General features: G+C 43.2%; 1 protein-coding gene across 1 annotated transcript in view; it reads right to left on the bottom strand.

The window, feature by feature from the left end:
- Positions 1-990: 990 nt before the first annotated feature.
- The window catches only part of MAPK8IP3 (mitogen-activated protein kinase 8 interacting protein 3), a gene marked incomplete at its 5' end in the record, with an annotated part of 52,452 nt that continues 28,184 nt past the window's right edge, over positions 991-25,258 (bottom strand). Inside the window, 22 exons of the mRNA XM_029084365.1 lie at positions 991-1,469; positions 2,036-2,179; positions 2,439-2,618; positions 4,472-4,510; positions 5,928-6,041; positions 6,167-6,338; positions 7,139-7,287; positions 8,671-8,738; positions 9,278-9,358; positions 9,958-10,077; positions 10,852-11,038; positions 11,655-11,840; positions 12,320-12,485; positions 13,427-13,585; positions 14,615-14,710; positions 15,767-15,893; positions 17,536-17,706; positions 18,185-18,241; positions 18,858-18,988; positions 20,807-20,888; positions 22,451-22,603; positions 23,577-23,634. Of these exons, the coding sequence (XP_028940198.1) occupies positions 1,348-1,469; positions 2,036-2,179; positions 2,439-2,618; positions 4,472-4,510; positions 5,928-6,041; positions 6,167-6,338; positions 7,139-7,287; positions 8,671-8,738; positions 9,278-9,358; positions 9,958-10,077; positions 10,852-11,038; positions 11,655-11,840; positions 12,320-12,485; positions 13,427-13,585; positions 14,615-14,710; positions 15,767-15,893; positions 17,536-17,706; positions 18,185-18,241; positions 18,858-18,988; positions 20,807-20,888; positions 22,451-22,603; positions 23,577-23,634 (2,762 nt within the window). The remainder of the gene's footprint in view (positions 1,470-2,035; positions 2,180-2,438; positions 2,619-4,471; positions 4,511-5,927; positions 6,042-6,166; positions 6,339-7,138; positions 7,288-8,670; positions 8,739-9,277; positions 9,359-9,957; positions 10,078-10,851; positions 11,039-11,654; positions 11,841-12,319; positions 12,486-13,426; positions 13,586-14,614; positions 14,711-15,766; positions 15,894-17,535; positions 17,707-18,184; positions 18,242-18,857; positions 18,989-20,806; positions 20,889-22,450; positions 22,604-23,576; positions 23,635-25,258) is intronic.

Raw genomic sequence — 25,258 nt, 5'->3', positions numbered from 1 at the left:
CCATTTTTTGATGCTTCTCTTGTAAGCAGGACACACTTTGCAATCCCCCAGCACTACTGACACAAGGACAGCCATCAGAATTTTTCTTGGGAGTTGTCAGTTCTTTTCAGGAATCAGAAATTTCCAGCTTTTCCAACTACTTAGTAACAAAGTCAATGCTTGTGATGTTGGGTAAGAGGTTGGGAGATCTGGCCTCAATTCCTTTTTCTGTGTGACCTCGGGCAAGACACAGCCTTTCTATACCTCAACTGCACTTACACAGTCTTTCCTAACTGACAGTCACAGTGTGAAGTAAAACAGCCATCTCCTTCCAGCATTTCCTGGGATGGGGACACAGCCTTATGAGTGAAGGTAATCTCAGAATTCATAGCAGACCAACATCACCTGCCCTCGCCTGTATTTTAGAAGCCAGCAAATGCTATAAAGAGAGAGCTTTCTCCTGAACTTTTCAGAATGAACTCAAGAGTTCTTTTTTGCCTGGCATTTTTGGAAGGGAGAGTTAAAAGTATTGCTGCCTTTTCTGCTCTTAAAAAGAAAGCGTCTAGTACCCCTTTGCTACCACAGTTTCCAAAGGTCCTATGGCCTCCACGATCAAACACCCATCTTCCATATGAGGCAACCAAACAAACCTCTCCAGACACACAGTCACCCAGCACACAACTGCTGAGACAACAACAGCAGCAGAGCAGGGAGACTTTCCATCTGCGAGGATGGACGATGTGTTCCCCACAGTAATGGCAGTGCTGCCTTCTCCAGCCAAACAACAGAAGTGCTGCCCAAACCTTGACACTCCTTTCTCTTGGAGGTTCCTTAGACCTGGCTGCTCTCAGTCCATGGGACATTATTCTGTGCTTAAGGGTGCATAAGGTGGAGAGTCCACTGATGAACTAGAAAGGGTTTCTGCTAGGGTGCTGTAGAAGTTGTGATTCACCATCACTGCTTTGGTGAGGGACGCCAGGGGGATGTACTTTTTCTCATGCAGGTGGGAGTGAGGCAACCTGCCAGAGAACCTGAGCCACCACCCATCCAGCTGCCAGCTCCCGAGCGCGGGGCAAAGGCTTCGCACAGTTCTAGCTCCAAGCTTCACTTCATCAATGCACTGCCATTTCTCTTCCTGTAGATGCCAGCTCCAGAGCAGAACAATAATCCAACCACGCAGAAAGCACACGGGCCCAAGATGAAAGCTGCAAGTTCAGAGGTTAGAAGGGGGTCACAGTCCGAGGCAGGAGCCGTTGCAGTTGTCTGGGGTCGGTTTCCAGCAGAAGGTATAATGCAGGCATTCTGTATGTACATCTTGGCATTCAGGTGGGAGGAGGGACACTTACATTGGTGGGAAAGGAGAAATTCTCACTCAGGGATATATGATACCTGCCACACAATAATATGGCTCCTTTCAGCCTTGGAAAGTACTGGCTTCACCTGGCTGGCGTCTCCTGCATTCTCCTCTGTCTCATCATCTTCTCCATCCCCTGAAGAGAGAAAACAGAGAGTAAAAAAGGCAAGAAGGAAAATCCAAGGTTGCACTGCTCTGGAATGCTTCCAAAGAGGCTGATATCCCTGATACAGTCTTGGCAGTCGGGCAACAGATAGCAGGAGCTGAGACCTTCCTTTCTGCCTGGAGAACATCTAGAGCAACATGGTACTTTGCTGAAGCAGGACTGTATGGATGGAACAAACAATCTCCAGCAGTAGGGAAAACCACCCTTCCTTTCAGGGAAGCCAATGTTTGCCACACAGAGCCCCTGTGAGCAGCACAGGTGACCACAGTGGAGCAGCGATGTTTGGAGCCGCTGGCACAGATGGTTTTATTCTTTCCAGGGCCATTAACACAGACTGTGTGGCACTGCAGGCACAGGCAGGGGCAAGGTTTGTCAGCCTCGTGCTGTGCAAGGAAAATGCACGCTATCTCCCTCACAGCCAGAGAAATAGAGCAGCGCTTTTCAGATGTTGTTCCTCACAACAGTGAGCTCTCTCTCCCTGACCACAGCCCTGTCCCCGCTCCTGTTCCGGATGCCTCCCACCACAAGGCACTCACCAATCCGGAAATCGATGTACCCTTCTCCTCCACTCAGCACCAGGACGTTCTTCAGCTTCTGCCCCTCAGTCTCTGTGGCCGCTGTGCTGGGGTTCTCCGAAGGGCTGTCCAACACACTCCCATTCAGGGTTGCTAGGACATTGCCTGGGAGGGGGCAGAGGTGCTGTCAGCGCCCCGCGCAGTTAACACACACACACACACACACACAACTGGGCAGGCCAGTTCCTTCTGCTGGTGAAATCTGGAAGTCAATGCAATTCAAACTACTGATTTCTGAGCCAGAGTGATTTGCAAGTGCTAGAAATGGCATGGACAGCTGTCTGCTGCAGGTTAGCTCAAGCTCCCGCTGCAGAATGGACAGCGGGACAAGACCCTCACAAGGAAGGACTGTGTTCATCCTTACCAGGCACAGAGACAAAGAACTTGACAGCATCACGGTGCCCGTGGAAACAGAGCTGTGCCTGAGCCATGGAGCAGTAGGGAATGAAACTGCTGGCAGATTTGTCACTGTTGTCATCACCATACACGTGGATGACCCCACCAGAGCGGCTGCCCTCTCCAGAGGTTGGTGAGGTCTTGTTGGCTGTGGACAGGGAGGAGGAATATTGTCAGTGATGGCTTTGAGTCCCATTTACTGAAGGGACTCAATCAAAGTGAAAACTCATGAGCCATTGAAGGTAAACCTTTAAAGGCATGGGTCTCTTTAAAGGTCTTGTGTAAAGGATGTGATGGAGGAGATCCCACTAGACTATTCAGACCCTCTCTCTTAGGCTGATAACAATCACTCATATGATAACAAAACACATTTTCTCATCAAATCTAGTATTTGGCTACTAATGAGGCACACATCCCTTGAGGTGCTGGGGAAGAGTGACCCTTGGGCAAGCTAGACAAGGTCTCTGAGGTGTCCTAGTGAAGGCCTCTTCACCAGCAGCAATCCTGTCCAGCCTGCAGAAATGTTCTACAATCCTAGGATCAACCTTGGTCTTTTGTACCTGGCAGGGTATCCAAAGGTGCCCACTGTAACCCTGAGACATCAAAGGCACCTGGAGGAGAATTACTACTATTTTATAGATCAGTGAAGTTGCTCAGTTTTCAAGTCAGGTCCTTTGCCAAGCCATAAGCACACAGGCTGCTGAAAGCAGTCTCTGGGTCTGGTGAAGGCCTCTCAGCCCAGTAAATGTCACAGCAGTGAAGTGAGGTGCTTTCTTAAGTCCTTGATTTGGCCTTGATGCCAGAAGATCAGCTACTCAATTGATCAGCTACTCACCATCCACAGCTTCCAAGGATTTCAATGTGGGCTCAGGGGCCAGCATCTCTCACATTCAGGCTCCAAGAATGTGAATGTTTCCACTTTTACCAAGGAACAGAGACCAGAGCTCAGGATGGGAGATGCTTTCCTTCTGCATGCACCCACATCAGTGAAACAGTACTAAAATCAGGTGGCTTTCATTTCCTGTGAGAGAACTGAATTGCTTGCTTCATTATCTGTAGTTCTGTATAATGGCTTGGGCTGGATTTAAATTATTAAGTGACTTGGACAAAGGAGACTTTTACCTATCAGGCTCAAGCCAGGATGGCAAGATAAGTACAAATATTTTGATGGAAGAATGAGAATCAGTGTGTGCAGGGGGAAGATCCCCAAGATGAAGGCTCTCTGTAACTCTGTGCTTTTGGTTTGCTGTGAGCAGCTACAACTGGATGAGCTCATCTGATTAATAGACAGGGCTTGTACTAGCACTTATTCTCACTCAGTATCTGGGTTCTTACTGCAACCGATATCAGATGCTTTAAAAGGAGACATTATGATAATGCTTCTGGTCAGCCACAAAATGTCTTGCAATGAGAAAAAAAAACTCCTTTCTCACCCTGGCAAGGCTAAGGTAAGCATAAATTTGAACTCAGACCCTGCCTTAACTAGCACAAACTCCAACAATTGTTTATCGAAGTCCCCCCTGAATAAAAGTCTTGGTTGATGACTTACAGCCGGTATGGAACTTGCCACTGGTATGGAACTTGCCATTTGTATGGAACTGATGAGAGAAGCATCCTTGGAAAACCAAGGATGACCAAGGAAGACCCTGGAAGAACAGTCTACTCCTGCTTCCTGGAACTCTCTGATTGAATGAAGCTTTCCAGTCCTCATCTCAAACCCGGCCTACCACAACAGACTGATGAAGAATTAAGTACTCTTGACACAAAAAACCCCAGAGGGATGGCTGATGAGATGGATGGAAATGTTTTTAGCCATGGGAAATTAGGATATTTACATTACTGTCTCTGATTGCTTTTCTCAGATGCAACTTGACATGAAAGAGTGATGAGGAAAACTGGATGGAGAGAGCTGAATGGCAGGATGGAAGGGTGGGAAAGTGACTGCAAAGGTGAGTGGGTGCAAAAGGAATGAAGGCTGAAGGAAGGAGGCAAAGGACTTACCCCGGAGCCCAAGGAGTTGGCCTCGGTGGAGGACTACAGCTAGGCACAGGCAAGGAGTGGGAACACAGAGGGGCACGGGAAGAGACGGGTAGGATGGGAGAGAAGAAAAAGGTGATTACTGGGAGAAAATTCAGGGAGCAACAAAAATGCGTAAAACCTAGAGAAACCGCAACAGGAGCTACAGGCTTGGATCCGTGTATACCAACACTGTTCTTGATCACTCTGCTCTTGTCTTACAAGGACAAATGTAGTATCTGAGATGGGAGGGGGACCATGATCACAAGGATCTATTGCTAAAGTTTCTAGTGAGACCTTACTGCTTACCACATTTTTACAGAAACATCAAAAGATAACACAGCTGGTTTACAGCAGGGAACAAGCTTAACTCCAAATTAGGACAGCAGCCCCAAGAAAGAACAGGCTTTATAACAGGGATTCAGAAATGAGACCAAGATTGCAATGCACAAAGATGACAGTGTCAGTGGCTTCCTGGTGTCAGCTCTGGGTGTATCCAGCTCCACTAGCTTTAGAGACCATCTCAGCCCTGACTTCCAGGAGGATTACAGGGAATCCTCTGAATCTGTTGCTCTTCTTACACAAGAGCCATTTGCTTCTCAGATTTCCTGCTAGCAGTGGTGAGAAAAATATTAATTTGGCTGCTTTCTGTTGAAAGCAACTGCAATCAGCCTCAACTTGTACTCCCCCATTATGATCTGGGACAGACCTGCAGAATTAGATGCTGACTGGCAGATACAGAACAGGATTACTAAGAGCTTCAACTAAACTTCCAGCTCCAGAGATGCACCTATTAACTACTACTGCTGGGTCCCCTCACTAGGCTGGATTTGACGTAGGATACTGATTTCTACTTGACTGATAAAGCTGAGCCCTTATTTGAGTAAATGAAGCTTTTCTAAGGTCAGTATCTGGAAAAAACTGTTACGGAGACGTTTAGATATATATGCCAGAACAAAATTTCTAGGGAGATCTTCATGGTGTCTTTTTATCCCATAGCCTCATTTGGGAGACTTACTACAATTCCCAAAGCTTTGTTTCTCCTGCTTTCCAGAAGCTACAGAATCAGTTCACTTCACTCTTCTATGTCAAGGTCATGTTCAAAAAAGAAGACTGTATGGATGGTAGAGATGTCATTGGTCCCCCAAGAAGGAAATTGCTTTAACTGAACTGAAAGGGACAGCAATAAACACCTATTTGGTTTTAAACGGGTTAAATCCATTCAACTAAACACTTAATTCCTTAATAAGGAACAGCTGAACTAAGTTCAGGGTTGCTCCTACTCAGGGCTCTTCTCTCTGAACACTGCTATGATCAAAGGCGTGTCAGGTTCAGCGTAAAAATGTCCAGAAAGCATTAGTCTGCCAGATTCACCCACCACGCAGCACAAATAACACACAAGAGTGTTCTTTTTTTAGGGGAGGACGCAGAAGTCACTTACTCTCAGTCAACGGAATGGAGATGACAACACCGTTCCCTGTCCCTACCCAGAGGCGGTTGCCAGCGATGAGCAGGGCTGTAATCCGCACAAAGGAAAAGCCCAGCTTTCCAGTGCCTAGAAAGCATGCATGAGAATTGGAGAGTCAGTTAGAACTTTGCGCAAGGTCTGCTTGTGAATTTTGATTTCTCTCTGATCTCAGTAAAGAACAGACCAGTTACTGACAGTCGCTAATGCCTCACCAAGCATCTTGCTGACGTAAGGCTCAATGTCAACATCTTGCAGATGTTGATGGCTGTGGGCATGGTAAAGCCTCAGAGTGGAATCCAGGCGGATAGAAACCCATACTCCATCTCCAATCCATGCCAGCTGTCGCACTTGGCTCTCCCGCCGAGGGTGGGCATCAAAGGATTTCTGAAACACCAAACAGGTGGACCAGTGTGAGTTCACACAAGGTTTGCAATTATTTACACGTATACTACATTTTCCTCAAGTGAGATCACTTGTTTGGGTTTTAAAGCCTTGGAGGAAATGTGCAAATGCCAGCTGACCTCGTAAGTTCAGTACAGCATACAGAAAATCTTGACATGATGAGCTGTATAGCAGCTCTGAAGCTATTATGGTCTTTGGAGACTACTTCAGAAGCAAGAACATTTGGAAACCAAGAGCTTTCAATGTGTTTGGTAGAAAAGGAAAACGCACAACTCCAGCATAAATTCCAAAGACTGAATTGCCTTGGCTCACTGATGGAAACTTCAGATTTAGCACTTCTCCCTTTGATCAGAGTTATTCCAAGCACCATCAAACAGGTTTGTACCAACACCACTGCATTGAACTTCAACCAAAAGGCTCTAAACATAATTTCTTTTCTTAGGCAAGTGGGATCACTGGGGCTTCCTAACTGTACTCTTCCTTTGTGCCACAATGCCTACAGACAGAGAAGTCTTAGACTGTATATAAGGGTAGCTACAAGGCACACATAGATTTGCACAGTATGTGGCCTCATAGACTCACTAGTAAAGGCCAAGGATGTGCTCAGTTTAGAGTTATCTAAAGATCTAAGGAATAAATACCCTCCTGGCCAACTAGGCCATAACAGTCAGCAATGACAATACAAAAGTTCTGTATTTCCATACACTGCAGCAGAAAACAGCTGTAAGAATAAATACAACACAAGCACGTGCCTGCACACACACACACATTTGCCCTCTTACCTCAATCTGCATTGTCTTAGGTTGGATAACATGGATTTTGTTCTTGTAGCCACACCAAACTCTATCATACACAACAGCCATGCAGCGGATGGAATGGTGAGTGTGACCAAGATCCATCAGGTGGTAATTACTGAGATCCCACTGACCATCTAAAATGAAAAACAAGTGTGGAAAGATGCAGCTCTTTCAGGAAATGTCAGTATACAATAGAATCATGTACCTTTCCATGTGTATCTAGGAATACAGGCTCAGCTAATACTCAAATGCTCATTTTGCTTACGTCTGTGAACTTCCCATGAATCCATAATACTACTTCGGGTACAGCCTTATACTTACGAAACACATGACAATAAAGTTTAGTTTTGTGGGCTGGAAGCTCTCCAAATCAGGGTAATTTAAACACCCTTTTATTGTAATTAAGTGAAGAGGCTTCTCTAAGAAGTACAACAAAAACAGCAGGGAAGAGGAAAGACAGCCTAACAAGACTATGCAGAAACTTAAAAGGAAATGGACCTTGTGGTAAGGCTTCCTCATATCATAGATGGACAACATAATTTCCCTGAAGTGTCAAATCCAGCCTAAGGAATCAATCTCCCTTCTCTCATGCTTATTTTCTAACTAACCTGGCAGATACTGTGTCCTTCACAGACAAGTGGCCTCTGTGTCATGAAGCATTATCCTGTTTCTGATGGGAACATTTTTATTTGAACTCATTACAAAGGCTGAAAGAAAATTTAGATTTCACAAAACCAGAAATCTCTATATTTCAGCTTGCTGGATAAACTGCTACCCAGTGAATAACTAAGTTCTTAATATGCAAACATTACTCAGAGTTAGCAAATTCCCATGTGCTTTCAAGTATGAACACAGCTCAGAAACTGCTCAAGTTATAGGGAAACAAAACCTACAATGGTGGAGAGGACAGGAAATACAGAATTCAAAAATATCTTGAAGCACACCAGATTACTCAGATATCTCTTTTGTACAATAAGAAAAACTGACCAAGTGTAATGCAAAGGCTCCATGTATTTGGGGTTTTCAGAGAATCCCAGCTCTGCCTGCTGTGTATGCAGTGATCAATTCCACTACTTATACAGAGTCCAACTTCTCTGGGAAGCAGCAGGCCTATGTGCAACTGCACAGATGATCTGCTCAGGTGTGGAGCTCCCTGTGCATACCCTGTTACAGTTGATTTGTGAATGCACAGTAACACTGAAATGGCCCAAATGCATTCAATTTACTAAGCATGCCTCAAACAACTGCACAGCAGGAGTATTCCTAGAAGTGTTGCAGTTATTCCACATGTGCTACACAGAACATACACATACAGTTTTGCGCAGAAAAGCTCAGGAAATAATGTTCAAAAGTATGCCTCAGATGTTTTAGGGTAAGGATTACATGTGTATAATAGCTATGCATTTTAACCATATGTTTGCACTCTGGCACACCAGCACCTTTCCTTCTCAACTCAGAACAGCATTTAATCCATTGCTAGACCAAGTTAGTTTTTCTCTTATTACGTTTATTCTTACCTTCTCCCCGATGGAATATGGCTAGTGTTCCATCTGCCAGAGCAACAAGAACCCTCCCTTTCACATGCCTGAAATGACAGAAAAGTAAATACTTCCAAAAATGTGTAGATATAAGGGACTAAAATCCTTTCTGAAATTCATGAATACCATCTTTACGTTCTCTCTACAATTCCCATTCAGTTTAGCACTTGCAGGAACATCCTGCAAAGGCTGAGGGTCATACCCCTTTCCTTCATTGTAGGAGTCATCCATAAATTTCCTTGCAGAGGTTAACTTCTCCTTCACACTACAAACTCCACCAATTTCAACAAATTCCACCTAATTTACACCCCAGTAAAATTTTACCTTTCTCCTCCCCACTTATTTCCTCCTCATACTGCTAATCTCATTTAGTACCTTATTCACTGACTGAATTGGGTCAGGTCTGCAGTTGAGCAGGACAACGTCTCAGTATGAGGCTTTTCAATAACAAAAAACTTGGGAAACTTTCCTCACAAACCAATGCACTTAGAAGAGCAAAGAAAAAGATGCCTGACAAAGAGCTGCTAGCGCCATCTAAAATATCGCTGAACCTTTTCCTTCTGCATCCCTCAGCACACACACTTACACTAGACTCAGTACAGAGTCCTTCAGCTTTATCGAGTGCAGACACTTCTTCCAGTTGGATACAGCCGAGTGCACATAAAGCCTGTGAGAAAGGACAAATCAGGGAGAATTAGCAGCAAGGCCCCACACCTTCAGCCTGACTAGGCTTGAGTCAAAGTTAATCTTTGAGGTATTGCAGTCCCTAAGCTGGGTACCCAAGCTAAACTTAAACTGAGATTTTCATAATGGCATATGTGTTTTGGAGGATGAATGAGTTCATGAGTTGCACCTGCAAATGAACACTGGTTTCTTAAGATATTTATACAGCATTGCATATGAGCTGGTACTGGACATACATTTCCATATTATTTTACAAGTGTATTATGAGTATTATTTTGAAGGAGTTGCTAAAATGGCTCATACAGTGGCCAGAAGATTAGATTCTCTCCATCTGAAGATCTAATACCTCAGTCTGAAGTATGTGACTATCAACTTGAAGAGAATTCTGGTAGGAAAGATGGAGGTTAGGTAAGAAAGTGAGGTTAAATCCCTGTGCTTCTGATGAGCCGAGGGCTTAGAACAACAATGAGCAATGAAAATCTACTGCAGGAACAAGAAGTGAACTAAAGGGGTGTGGACATGAAAAGCGGAGCCCAGAGAACGGAGGTGCCAGAGAGATCTGCCAGCCCAAGGGGAACCTACCAGCCATTCTGTGCTCCCAGCCACATGGTGGGGGCAGCACTGGTGCAAGACCCAGCATCCCCATTCAACTCCTGATCTGGCAGTGTTGTGCTTGACTCTGTCTTCAGCTGCCCATTCTCCCTGAAGAGGCAAAGGAACATTGTTAGAGGCTTTTATTAGCAGAAAACACATCTACGCTCACAGTCTGGCATTCACAAGCAGATAAGGGCACTTGTATACACAAACAGCTCCCTTCTCTTCAGTGTTTTTTTAATTGCTTGACTCCCACATCTGCAATTTGCAAAACTCGCTTTTTTTCCCCACCACTACAAATAGAAAGTACTTCAAATCTACAGACAGATCTCATTGTTTGGCAGTACTATTATATAAGCAATATTTTCTCTGTTCATTTCCAACTTCAACAGAAACAACTCAGAACAACTTGGTTATTTAGGAACAGTTTCTATCCAAGCTTCCTCCTGGCTCCTCAGGCCACTCTTGTCTTAAAGATTTTTGGGTGGTGAATATGCTTTCTTCATTATCTTTACAGCACATCAGAGGTACTATTAGAATAAATCAATCACCATTTTTACCCAGGAACCAATAAGCTCCTTCAGTAAGAACATTAAGCGCACATGTACTTTGGAAGATCTATCTTAACAGCAGGTCTAAATTCATACTGAGAGATCAAATATTTGCACTTAAACAGCTGACAGTCTGCTGCAAGCTGAATCATGTTTATTTTAATTTATTTTCTTTCTCTCCCTATCAGCTCATCTGTAATACTAGTTGGGCACAAAACTCAAAAAAAGTTTGACACTTTATCAGAAGATCAGGCTGGTTCTCACATCAAAAAGCTTATGAAAACAGAGCTGATAAATAACTGAACTGGCACTTTGGCCCCAGATTGCCTACCCGTTCTGCCTAAGAGGTGCCTGTGCAGGGACTGGATCTGTAAACACGTGCTCTGTGAGGGGCCCAGGCCGGGTCTGAGTAGGCTCTGCCTCGGTTGTACCGTTCTCTGGTACCTCCATAGCTTCTGTTGCCTCCTCAGTAGACTGGGATTGGTTGATTTTCCCATTGCAGACAGCAGCCACCTCACCTAAAAGACAAAGAACAGTGTGAGACATATTGGAGAATGAGCTGGGAAGTTAGCTATGCAGAAATCAGGATGTGATTTTTTTAATTTATCCTTCCTTGCCAAAGTCAGTCAAGCCCTGAGCCTGCACCACAGACAGCAGCTCATCCAGTGCTTTTGGCTTGGATGGGGAACAGAGGCTGTTTTGAAGTGAGGCACAATCTGTGACTACCAAAACATCAGAAGTTTTCCAGAGCTGCCCACTGCAGTATAGAGCCAGCAAGGGCATCATTACAGTTTTCATATGAGCTTAACTAACTTCTCAAGAAAACATGGTTCAGAGGAGGAAGCAATGAGAACAGAAGTAATTGTAGTAGGGAAAACATACCACCTGTCCAAAATACTCTGCTATATGACCCCCATAACCAGGCTGCAGGACATGGATTGCTCAGAAAGAAAAGGATGGCTCTAAAGAGCAATGTACCAAAGGGCCTTTGGTCTTCCTGTACCACATTAAGAAACTTCTTGAGGCCTCTGAAGTAGTTAACTCAGGAACAGGAGAATGCAGTTGTAAGACCATAGGCTCATACGGGGCTAGCTACAATTGGACTGTCCTTAAGTTTTGTGTCCCAAAACTCACTCTGTCCCTTGTCCAGCACAGGTGTGTCACCACGCGAGGAACAGTTGCTTCGCGGAACATTGCAGCGCGTCGCACAGCCCACCAGAGTGATTCCTGCTAAGACACCATCTGTTGCAGACGACTCTTCAGGATTTACATCTCCCTCCAGAAAGATCTCGCCTGGAGGATAATCACTCTCACTGGCCGCTGAAGGGCAAAGAACAGATTCTCCCATAAATCCAGCTGTCACTGGATAAATCACTGCGAATTTAAATGTAGCAGTACTCCTCAGGTAACCATACGGATGGAACATGCTGACCCTTGAGGTTCACTACCTTGAGGAGGCACCACAGCATCAGTCAACATCATGGTGAATCACCTCATCCCTAGCATCAACATCTACAGAGCCAGCTACAGAGCCCTCCTAAACCTGGGCAAGGCTCACTCTTGCTCCCAAAAACCACCCTTTATGTGCCAAAGGAACAACTTACTAAACATTCAACAGTGAGGGATCTCCACAGAAAGGTCCTACAGGAAGGCAGTATCTGAGTTATGATTTTGAGGGACAATTACAGAATGCAGCAGGGTCCAAGGGTTAATTCTGAAGTGAGGAAGCTACATTTGTCACTCCTCAGTGGAGCAGGTGACCCTGCGCAGATCACAGCCAGTGCCTGGGCCCCACTTACCAGGGATGCTGGAGATGCAGAGCACATGAGCATTGCAGACAGTGAACTGGTCCACAACTGTGCCAGGCTGATTGGCATCAATAATTACAACTTTACTTGTTGACAGTGTACTAGTGAGGATCCAGACACGACTGGACGTGGCATCCATTTCATGGAGCTCCTTTGCCTTCAGGAGAGCAAACACACGGGCAGAATCAGTGATCCTCCCAGATCAGACCAAGTGTATTAGTGCCTGGCAACAGTTACACATACAAAGTCCCCAATGCTGGCTTCAAAGAGCCAAGTCTCTTCCTAGCTGATGCAAATAAACAATACAAGCTATGCAAATTTCATTCACATCGCCGCACTAGTCTCTGGAACAATGGCTGCAAAGCCTATCTGGCTTCCTAGGGCAAGAGGAGTTTGGCCATTAATTTATCTTCTGGGATGTCTGACTTACGTATCACTGAACATTCACTTTAGACAGAATACCATGGAGCTGGGATGCACTCAACCTACCAGCTTAAGCAAGCTTATCTCAGAAGACTATAGGGCAGTAGTGTAAGACAGCTGCGGAAAAAAATCCCACAAACCAGAAAGGATAAAACATTGTATTATTATCTGCAAATTGCAGCTTGGTTCTTAAAAAAAACCCAACAAAACACCTCAACCACTTAAGACTTAAAAAACAGAGCTGGAATAAATCTCAAGAGCTTCAACTTCTGAACCAAATGGACTCATGGACTCTGCTATGTCTATGTTCTTTTTTAACAAAGCTTTGCCTGAATTCATTTATTATTTTTTTAATCTACAGTGATGAGGACTCCATAATCTTCCTAGCAACCTCATCACGCACTTAATTACCCTCATTACTAGGACTTTTTTCCAAAATTCAAAATGTTTCAAAAGCAGAACTTGGAAAATTTTATCCTGGATGATTTATCTCAAACCACACAGAAAGTTACTGAAGAGTCAGAACAACAAAACTCTGCCCCTCAAGACAATGCCTCAGAAGTACAAGTTAGAGCACTACATAGCATAGTACAAAGGTACTGAGACAGGGGGCATGTCAGGGATTAAATGAGAAAAAACACCGGAAGGAAAAAAAAATTCATTTTCTTCTCTGACCTTTTTCTTTTCAGGAGATGTATGGTTACTTTTGTTCTCGCCTTCCACTTCCCTATCACAGGTGAGGGGATCACGTCCAGGATCCAATTTCTGCCCATTCCCAGGCTCCTGCTCCAAAGGTCTCCATCCCGTGAGATTGACTCCAGCCGCACACCACAGCTAAGTAAGAGAAACAGGAAACTTATCTAAGAATTCTGGAGGCACCAGGCTCTCTTTAAATTCAGGCACCTTTGTAGAGAATCGTGGACACATATGAAACACCTAAAATATTTCTTTGGAAACAATAGATCTTGTTGATTTCTACTAGAAGAAATAGGCAGATTTGATGGAGGTAAGACAAAGGTTCTCTGTAACCTAGTGAAAACCAGTTTTTTTAACAGATGTGACTAACAGATTTAAAGAAAATAAAGATAATAAATCAGGTGCATAACTGAAAACAGGCTTCTGGAATGTCCTCAGATTTTTCTAACTCTTGGGTTCCTAAGTCATTGTAGCAAAGCAAGCAGGATATATCAGATGTTGCTAGCTCAGGGTGCAATAAGCATGACTGCTTAACTAAAAATGACAGTAACTGCTGACATCTATCAGCTCCAAATGAAGTTAATGACAAACTGCCTATTTCAAAACAACTAGTTATAGTAGATAAATGTGCTAATTGCAGAGAGATGACCACCTATTCTTAAGCACAATTCTACTCACAATATTCTAGTATTGATAGAGACAGCTTCACAAAAATCTGCGCTAGATAATTTTGGCCTGTTACCAGTGAATCCCAGTCAACAGTAGAATCTAAAAAAGAGTGATGAAATGCATTTTTACTTTCATCTGCTCTTTTTCATGAATTTTTATATTGTTTTGCACTGTACCCTAAGGAGTCTTAACAAAAGCCTTATAAACATAAAATGTTGCTGATATTATATAAGAGTTGCCTCAAAAACTCATAAAATGTAAGAGAGAAGCACAGGACCTGTCGACCAGAATCAGCCGAGAATTATGTCCTTACAGGGAGGGGTACTTTTCCCCACCTACATTAGAAACCACCATTCAAAAAACAGAAGAGGAAGATAGCATTTGGAATATAGAACATAAAAAAATACAGATTGTAAAAACTGCACATTTAGTGATCAAAATTCTTTGCTTATTCCTTGTGCCCTTTCTGGGCTGGAATGGTATGCAAGGATAACATACCTTCATGGTTGGGTCCTTCTCTACCAGTGGGCGACAATATACAGGCACGGGGACATTTTTCATGCGAGTATCTTCCTGACCACCGTTGGGACTCAGCTGTGGGGGAAGAGGAGACAAAAAAGACAGTACAAAGCTGTGAACACCAGGCTATGGTAAGAGAGATGCAACCAGTATGGCACAACTGAACTTATTAGCTTCTGAGATGGGTGCTGTTGAGGCTTCAACTCAACATCTTATATGAAACAGAGTCCTTACAAGGATGGAAGCAGCCTACCTGAGACTGCCTCTCACCATGATATGGTGCCCCAGTTATGGTCAACACAGGCTATACGCTGCACTGCTGATGGAGAAAGAGTTGTTAATGGATGCTCCCTACAAAGAAGTCAGAACACCAGCATTCCCTTCCATCATACCCTGAAACTCATCCATTTTCAAGCCACACTGCAAGACTCCTTCCTTTCAGGTGGTCTTTGACCAGTTAAATCACAGAATCATTGAATGTTGTGGGTTGGAAGGGACCCACAAGGATCATCGAGTCCAGCTCCTGTCCCTGCACAGGACAATCCCAACATTCACACCATGTCCCTGAGGGCCTTGGCCAAATGCTGCTGGAATCTTGTCAGCCTTGGTGCCGTGAGCACCTCCCTGGGGAGCCTGTTCCAGGGCTCCACCACCCTCTGCCTCAAGAACCTTTTCCTCATGGCCAACCTCACCCTCCCCTGACACATCTTCCTGCCATGTCCTCTGCTCCTGGCATTCGTTGGTGGCCAGAGAGAAGAGATCAGCGCCTGCTGATCTCTTGGTACAGTTCTCAGAGTACAAATGAAGTATCTAATGTTCAAGACCAATAAACAAAATAATGTTCAAGACCAATAACAAAGGAAATAAAAATAAATACTGGGCTCTGGACAAAGAAGTTTGTTTACTTTTGGTTTAGGGTATTTTTTTTCAGCACCTTCATGTAGAGGAATTGACTTTGATAGAGATACAGAAAAGATTAATTTGATCTTTGTCTACAATTATCATACAAATAAAACATGCATTAAATATTTAAGGATTTAAGGCTAAGGTTACCAGTGGGAGAGTTAGGCCTTCACTGGTTTCACTGTGAGAGACGATGTCCCCTCAGCCTGTCCAGAGAGCGGTCCCTACCTGCTTGTACTTGGCAGGGAGGCTCCAGCCACAGGCCTGCAATCGCCCATCATCGTTCCGCACATGCTCCCGGACCTGGCGGTACTGCTCCCGTTTCTGCTCACGACGTGCTGAGGATGTGCAGTCACTGAGGAGAGAAGCAATGGGGTTACTTCTCAATCTATGGTTAAAAACAGAAGCTGAAGGTCGAGGGAGAGGGAGGGTCACCATGGCAGGGAGGGGAAACACAAAGTAAACCAAATTCACCTTTGAAAACAGATGCAGGAAATCAGAGAGAAAAACTCAGTTAAGGAGCAGACACAGGCATCCTTAATCTCTAACTGCCTCCTACCTAAGCAATGTGGCAGGCCAAATCATTGTCATCTCCACTTCAGTGTTCAACGAGCCCTTCAGAAAAAGGGAACCAACCTTCCCTAAGACCTATGAATCTATGAGATTACACCAGTTTTTGCTTAGGTGTTACAATTTACTGATCTAATGTTTCCATCAGGAAGGCATTTTGAGTTCTTCTCTTCATTATAGTCAACCATTTATTTTCTGTCCATTTTAAAGCTTTCTCTGTTGACAAGGAAAACATGCACTAGCTGCTGTTGAAACTGCTGGTTTCAACAGAACAACTCCAGCTTTGCACTGGCAAAGGTTAAAAGAAAAATTGATCTGTGAGCTCTTAAGATACATTTTAATATAAAAAAAGGCTGTCTGAATACCAGTTCCAGCTTTCTATAGGTTTTTGAAGTATTATTACAAGGTAAAAAACAACATCAGCAAAAAAATCCTATTCAAAACAAAAAACCCTACACACACATAATGACATATATACTTAAACCAAAAAAAATCTCCTGATAAAACAAAACACTTCCGTGTACATGCTTCCTCCCCTGGGGAGAGTATGAGAGAACCAACAGCTTCTGCCAGCAGTTAGTCATATCACTTAATGCACTGCTGAAAAGCACTCCGACACCACACAATGGCTATGATATTGTAATCAGATAAAAATAACAGAATAAAAGCAGTGGGTATCTATAAAATACAAATTTACCCCTCTAAAGACTATCTATCTTCTCCTGATCTAGAGCTTTTCCAACAAATCCTTCTTATTGCAGAAGTTACAATACTTTACCAGCACATTCTCTGAAGTCCTTCCACAAAAAACATACCACGTATGAAACTGTACGACCTCGTAATGGTAGAACACACGCATTCTGAAGTAAAGTAACACAGAGAAGAGTTTTCTGCCTTCATATCAGAGACATCAATAACAGGGAGAAGACTCAGCAGTAGCAAAACTCGGAAGCTCTTTTTTAGCATGGTTATGATTAAAACCAAATATTGTAACCTAAATTTGTTGTTGAGAGAACTTTTGTCTTCACCTAAACTCCTTGTTAACAGGGTTGGGCAAGACAGTCCATCCCACTGTCCTGATGCTGCCATCACACTCTAGCAAAAAAGCCCTACTTCATTCTATCACGCAGCCTGCAAACACAAGTGCAGACTCGGGGTTGAGGTCAACTCAAGCCTACAGTGGTCCCTGCCGAGAACCATCATGGCCTAGAAAGCCACGGCAGCAACATGTTTGGGAGCACAAAGTTTGCTGAGCCCATCCACATGGTAACTGATGAGTGAAAAATCAGGGAGATAAACCACAAGAGACAGAAACATGTTAACACCACACAGACTTTTTTTAAAGTGGAAAACAGCTTATTTTAAGAAAAGTTGCTATGTGGGAGAGCTGCAGGGGAACCTGGCTTGACACACAGCATGCGACTCACTCTTCAGGGAAGAACTCCAGGGTGCGGCTACCAGAGGAGATCTGGCACATGGTGTGACTGCGACGCTGGCTGAACCCTGCTGTTGTGGGAGACTTGTAGTGGATGTTCACAGATGGGTAGGTCCTCTTTGCTGGTGGGGGACTCGAAGAAGAGCTGAACAGACGGCTGAAGCTAGGGTCAGAAAAAGGCCAATAAATAAGAGAAAAGATGCCAAGGGAGACAATTCACCATGGATGCACAACATGGGAAGGAAGAGGTACGCAATCAGGGGCTGTAAGCCCTTCATGAAAAATGCCTGACTTCAAACATAGAGCTAAGTCCTTAGGTTGATTGACATAAGGTGTTTTTAGCTTCCAGAAACAGATACCTTCTGAAAACAGCCCTTTATTAAAACTGAGTGTGAGTGTATGCATGTTTCCATTCCAGGATACTCATGATCTTTTTGAGCTTGTAAAACAGAACCAATGCAGATGTTCAGATCCAATTTTAATTTCACTAAGGACAAAGAAAGCCCTTGAAGACGAAAAGGGTTGGCTAACAACACATTTAGTTGACATTTCATTGTCAGTGTCTATTAAGTTGTTGTCTAAAGTCAAAATGGCAACATTTCCCCTTTTCTTAATTTTACACAAACCACAGAAGAACTTACAACTGCCAAATGGTGGATTTCTTCTTCTCCTGGACGGACGGGTGCTCACGGGAAGCTCTAAGGACAAACACAGTAGAAGCAAGTTCATTCCAGCATCTCTTACTCCTGCCAACCAGCAGGCCACTTCCATCAAGGAAGTCATATCAAAATTCAGAATTCATTCTAAGATGTTTCAAAACACAACAGAGGAAGTCACATGCACTGGTCTTTAAGGTAAGCACACCCAACCACTTCATGTTTCAATGCTGACATGAAGTGCAAGTAAGCGTGTTGAATTCCAAGCTTTATGAACTCCTTGCAACATTATCATTGCCACAGTACTAGTCTGGTAACTACAAACCCCAGCCTTATATTCACTCCAAGCCATAGTCTCTAGAATTCATTAATTAGAAGCAAGTCTCTTCCCTACAGCTTCTCCTAGCTTAATTTGCACACAAGAACTAAGCAAGACAAACAATTGCCCAGTGTCTCCAAATAACAATGGCAACGTGAGATTTGCAGCCCAGGTTCCAGAATAAGAAAGAAATAATTAGGTGTTAGGAGAAAAGCATCTAGTTTGGAAAACTTTCAGCACTTCACAGCCCTTTATCTTGGTAGGGGTTCCACTGACCACAAGGTCAAACATGGCCAGGTTCTGTCCTAAATAGAAACGTTCACCAACACCCAGTCTCACCTGATCATCTCTGTCCATCTGACAGCCTCCTGAAGCTCCATCAACCTCTCTTTGTATTGATTGCGCTCCATCAGAACCCGGGCCATTTCCACGCGGGTGAAGCGGCGGCGCTGAGCTATGGGAATGTTGTCCTGCAGGGGGGAGGAGCACTGCTTCAGCCAACAAAAGATTGAAGGGGATCGACGTTAGTACAGGACAAGTATGGAGACAGAAAGACAGATTTGTTAGTTCTCCTCCTGTTCTGAGGAGGTTTGATTACCCCGTTTTCCCTGTATGAGGAGCTAATTCTAGACAAACAAGCTCCAAACTATGGCCTGTGGACCTCTGGGGTGTTCTGCAAACCCATGGAAATTAGAATTAGAACACACCAAATTGAAAACCCCACTCAGAGACTATTGCCAGCAAGATGCTCTGATAGTTTGTAAAGAATTATGAGAATTGACAGTAGTCCATTCGTCCAGAAGTTTGGAAACCAAGGTTTTAGTTCATTAGCAAATCCATTCACAAGCAGCAGGGAGGAGCACCACGTAATGCCATCCATCCCCTCACGAGAACTGGAAAGGAGGCATTCTGTTAGTACACACTGATAAAGGTGCAGGATACAAGAAACCAAAGGAAGGCTTTTTCCCCTTTGGTGACACAACTCAGCCTTCCAATGAGGGCACATGCGGCTTTGGGTTAGGAGGCAACAGGAATGAGATTCTGTTTGTCTCCTTTGAAGAGTGGAAAATGAGAACAATATGGCTAAGCTGGGGAAAATATCTGCCCGAAAACAAATCATAAGGATTTGGGGAACTCATTACTAGGAAGTGACACTGGGCCATGCCTAAGACTGTGGCAATTCCCAAGCTCAGCCTGGTTGGTGAGTACTGCTGAAAGCTGAAATAGTACAAATGGTTAACCAAGTACCTCTTCAGTCTCCCTGGATTTGGAATAAACCTGTATGATCAGTATGACAAGAAGTGTATAAATGAAAGGGAATTTTACAATCTTTTTTTTTTTAATTAAAAAAACCCCAGACCTCCTGTCAGTTCAGCTTAAAAGAAATCTAGTCCTCTTCAGCATTTCACAAGCACAACTTGAAAGTTTTCCTATCTACTTGAATTCTCAATAGACCAAGTTCATCCCAGTTAAGTCAAAGAGAATTAGGCTAATATTGAACCTGTTCCGATACCTTCTACAAAGGAAGAACACAGTAATACTGAAAGGAAGTGTATTTAATTCCCTGTCCTACCAGAGTGACAATTACAAGGAAAATCTCTGTTACTGCTTTGGTTTGCCTATGTTTTTGGGTACAGTTGGTCTTTGTTGAAAAGCCTCTACCTCAGCCAAAACAGTTTGAAGAGCTGCCACAGAAGAACAGTCCACGGGCCATCTCTGCCTGCACCCTGTAACAGGCAGTACTGGCTTATGTGAAAGAAATAATCAGAAAAGCAATGCTGCAAGATTGAGAGTACAGAACTAATAGAAGAAGGAAGTTACTGCCGCAAAGCTGTCTGTATAACCTGGATTTCACTGCATAATATCCTCACAGCTTACAGCTTCACTGCCAATATGGAGACAAGTTCTCCTGGAGAAGCCTGATTATCACAAGATCGCAAGGGAAACCACATTGTATTTCAACATTAGGAAGAACCAGGTACAATGGGAAGGTGCTGAGCAGGGCGCTGCTCTAGCACTGTTCTGCAGAAACGACATCGTGCACAGTATGGTCACAGTATCAGCTGCTCATCTTTGCCAAACTATGGTTTCAAAGTCATATGAAGAGGTAATCTAATGGCATCTGTCTATCGGCAATGTTCATCAGCAACAACTTGCAGTTCACCAGCTTTGCCCTCATCATTAATGAAAGCAGAGCAATCTGCATCTCAGGACTCATATATACGAAGTCATATAGAGTAAATATATAAACCCCCTTTCCCCACAGGCATTTTAGTAATGTAATATACCAATTCTGTACAGAGATAGCTGCTTACATCCTCCACCTCCTCTTTGGGTTCTCGTCGGGCAACAATCGCTTCAGATTTCACTCTAGGAAACAGGAAGAAAGGCATCAAAACAGCAAATGATACCATGGCTGGCCCTGAGGTGTTCTGGGAGGAGAAACTTGTATGGGAAGGTCTGTCTGTATGCATGACAAGGAAACATTTTCAAACTGCAAGCTAAGTGTACAAATTATGAGACACTTCTCTGCTATTTTTCCCTCTCTCTTGCAGCATGTTACCCTGAACAGCTTCAACAACATCATGCCCTTTATTTGGAACATTTGCTGTAAGCACCAAAATACTGACCACTGGGAACAGTTCAGCCAATTTCTATTTCAGAGCCATAATCTATGTTCAAATGTTTGATGAGACCTTAACCATGGGAAGACTAAGCCTTATCAGCAGTGAAAATGATGCCTTAAGTTCTTCTGGGCTGCTTCTGTTTCCGATGCAATGAAAAAAAGCCTCTGATGTGAAGGACAGTTTGTCATAACGGTAAAGAAGAGAACACCAAATCTGTGTTAATCAAATATTAAAGTATTTGGTTGAGTGCTTTTAATTTCTTTAAACCTCATATCGAGGTGCAGTCATGCAGTTCAATTTGAATTACAAGCACTTTCACTAACAGCAAAGACACTGTGGAAAAAAACCTACTGTCTCAATAACCTAAAAAGGCACACTTGCCAGTTAAAAGTCCATGTCCCCACATTATATATTTTATATATATATATACATCCCCCCCTACAGCATATATTATATATACTACATATATTGTAAGAGACTCAAAAGGCATTTTTAAAAAATGAGACCTATTTCCACTGCTTGTGAGACACCTTTCATTTTAGACATTTTGAACAACGAAGAGACCAGTGTTACTCTTGGTGATTCTGTACTCAGATTACTGAGGCAACCTTCCAGATTCCAGCTGTAAATCAAACACTGTCCTCTGAATTGAGATACCACAGCTAGTCAAAATGAAATTATGTTGCTTTGAGCCCTGTGGGGCATCTTTAGTTTTATGGATGTGAAATCATCACAGGCTTTGCTAGGCACTCAGGCTTCAGTTTCCCTAGTTTGAGTGGAAAATAAGAATTGAGATCTCTCCTGCCTCTTCTTCACATTCTTAACATGAACAATGAAACAATTAACAATACTGGTATTTAAATATTGTTTATGGGAATCTGTATTAGCTGTTTCACTAAATGAATGGGCATTCATTCCTCTCAGAGCCATCCTGGTTTCTTTCAAAACTGTTTTTGAAATTCCCTTTTTTTTCCTTTTTTTTTTTTCTTTTAAATTGTAAATTGAAACTCTGAATGCTTCACCCCAGGGAGTGGGAGCCTGCATTTGCAGTTGCTGCTGCAGAATTGTAGTGCTGGGGAGGAAAATTCTGTAGGTTTTCTAGGGCTGAATAATCCATTTCAATCCAATAAAAAAACCGTAACACTAAAAATTTCTCAGACACCTACCATTAGCCTTGCCACGCTCTGTAAGGTACCTTTGAATTCCAATGCTAACCTCCATGAGTAAAACAGTAAAACTAACAGAGGAGGCGGGTTTATCACTCATGTCCTCCCAGGTCCCTGGGGAAGGGTGGGAATTGCTCACCTTTTCAGCTCTTCCTCCAGCTCCTTGACTCTGGTTTCCATTTTGGCTTTGGCCTGCTTTGTTGCTTCAAGCTCTCCCTTCAGCACTTCTTGCTCTCCAGACAGCTGGTCCACCTTGGCAATCAAATCATTCTTCACAACGTTCAAAGCATTTCTTAAAGGTGTGAAAGGGACAATAAGCAAAAATGCCCAAAGCAGCAGCTGTCCATAAGAGAGACCTGAAACTAAAGTCACAGGCACTACAAGGGGAGTTGAAACGAGTGTATTTAAACAATTCAGTGCACCTATAACTCATGGAAAAACAGGTTTTGGCAAGAAAGAGCTGCAGAAAAACACAAAAATTACCATAATTGGTCAGGATGAGGTTTCTCCAGTGCCGTCTCCTGACTGACAGACCCACTTCTCCTTAAGATGTCAGAATACTGCAGAAAGCAAGTGTAGGGTAACCTATCACCTGCATAAGGTTCAAATCTATTTTTAACAGAGTGAAAAGCTGAAACACGTCTTTCAGAGCTGCTATTATCTGTAATTGTGGATGATGGTGATAAAAATAAGCATTTGCAATCAGCTCCAAAATATCTTAAAATCTTTAAAATCAGCAGCTTCCTATCATAGTAAGTTCCCCAACTCTCCCCAGCGAGTACTTTGCCTTCCTTTTCCTAGCTGCTTAGCTTTAGTATCTGGTTTGCCAGTGTGTTTCAAAAAATAAGTCCATTACATTGTCTGCTTCTCCTTTATCAACTACTAAATCTTTGAAAACTTTTCTCAATAGTAAGAAAACTTTATTTTCAAATAGCAAATCTTGCAATTAAAATCTTAGAAAGAGCAATATCCTACATCTAGATTCCCACTGAAGTGAATTAAATTAATTAAATTGCCAAATTAAATTAATTAATTAAAAGCTTGCCATTGATTTCAGGTGAGATCAGACACTACCAGAACATGCCCAGAGATATCACCTAAGTGCATGCAGAAAGGAAACAGGAAAGTCGCTCAGAAGAGCAAAGAGAACCTGTTAGATAAACGAGCAAGCCCCTGTGAGGCAGGAGCTCTAGCCAACACCTCCTTCAAGAGGATACCTCATTTACAACCAGGCAGGTAGTTCTCAGTGCTCAACAGTTCCTTACTTGGTCTCCAGTAGCTGCGAGTTCTCCAACAGCAGATTCCCCACTTCTTTGCCCATTCCTGAAAAGAAAGGCCAGGCAGTTTTCACCTGCTCTCCTAGAAACATGAAGCTTGTGTGGCACTGCCTGACTCATGCTTGAGGAAGAGAAATCACTTTGATCAGGCTTCCCTAGGCTTCTGTGTCCTGCTGTGCAGAGCGGAGTGCCTCTTGCTGAAAGACAAGGCAGCACAAGCAGGCAACCCCATGTGTCCTTCTGTAAAGAGCTCAAATGAAGGCCTAGCTTCTTACCCTAACTTTCACAGACTCCTTGAGAGGGACAGAGAGGACAGCTTCACTAATGCCAGTTAGCGGAAGTCAAGTCAGTAACTCCTGGTTCAGCCATGAACTATTGCAACCATTTTTTTATCATCATTCATAGAGAAAGAAGGTAGAAGTTCATTGGTTTTTCACAGAGGACAGCAGAACACTGTCCAAATTGCTGGCCAGATGTGCACATCAGTGATTTTCTTTCTTAGTATAACCCAAATTTTCTGTTTCTCAGTATAGATTTGGGATGATGGTTGTGACCAGTTTCATGCATATGAAAGGCTTCCCATTATCAGCCTTCTGCCAGAGAAATTTTAACAGGACTTTAGATTGTCCATTGCTCTAACTACCTTCAATAGTTTTTTTACAGATGCTTAAAATCTTAAGTCTCAGTCCCATCACTTAAGACCTACATCCAAGAAAATACCTATATCAGACACACTGCATTTGCACTTGGGCATCAACATATGTCAACTGCAATATGCAGATTGGGTTGCAAGCACAATGAAAAATCTGGGACTAAGAGTCAAGGTGGAATTCAGTATTTCATAAAACCAAATGGAAAGGAATTTAGGGACCAAAAGCACATCTGGATTGTTTCCTGCTGCCAGGGACTTGCTGGCTCCCACAGTCAGCTTCTGTCTTACAGTGGGGAATAGAGGCCACCTGAGAACTAAAGGCAAAGAGACCCCCTACGTGTTGGGGGACAGTTGCAGCTCATTTCTCACCACAGGTCCCAGAGCACGAAGAAGTCTCACAATCATCAGTGTTTGCGCTGAAGTGCTCCTTGTCCTGCCCTCTGAACTACCTCTTCCTTTACAGCAAAGACATCAACAGTTTTCATGATCCGTTACTTGCTGATTAATTAATATTTGCAATAAAATAAAACCAATACAAACTTGAAGTAAACAGAAGTTAGAGAAACATGGTAGCATACAAGAAGTGAGAGCACATCACAACACTCCAACATACAAATCCTCTTTCCACAGTTAAATGGGATGAATTTATGATGGCAAAAGCAAATTCCCAGCAAGAATGAATAAGAAGCAGCATTTTCAAATAACTTTTGAAAAATTAGTAGACAGATAATTAATCACTTTGATGTTTCAGGCAATATGTTCTTCGGATGCTGTGTCAAAAAATATTGCAAACAGCAAAAAAGTGAGATAACTTACTAGAGTGTAAACTGAAGTGTGTTTTTGGTTTGGAAAGGTGAACGACCTATAGCCCTTTCTTTTGTGGCATGCCGCATGTTGAGCGGAAGACCAAGAAGTCATCTGTTTATTATATTATTTTCCTGTTCCTTTTTAGTGATTCCACAAATGATCAAATAAATATTTAGCCAGTAAGACATTTAAATGGCACAAGGATGTTACA

This window comes from Antrostomus carolinensis, unplaced genomic scaffold (genome assembly GCF_000700745.2).
Source record: "Antrostomus carolinensis isolate BGI_N321 unplaced genomic scaffold, ASM70074v2 scaffold15223, whole genome shotgun sequence".
Classification (NCBI taxonomy): Eukaryota; Metazoa; Chordata; class Aves; order Caprimulgiformes; family Caprimulgidae; genus Antrostomus; species Antrostomus carolinensis.
Note: the sequence above shows the minus strand (reverse complement) of the source record. Positions and strands in the feature narration are given on the sequence as shown.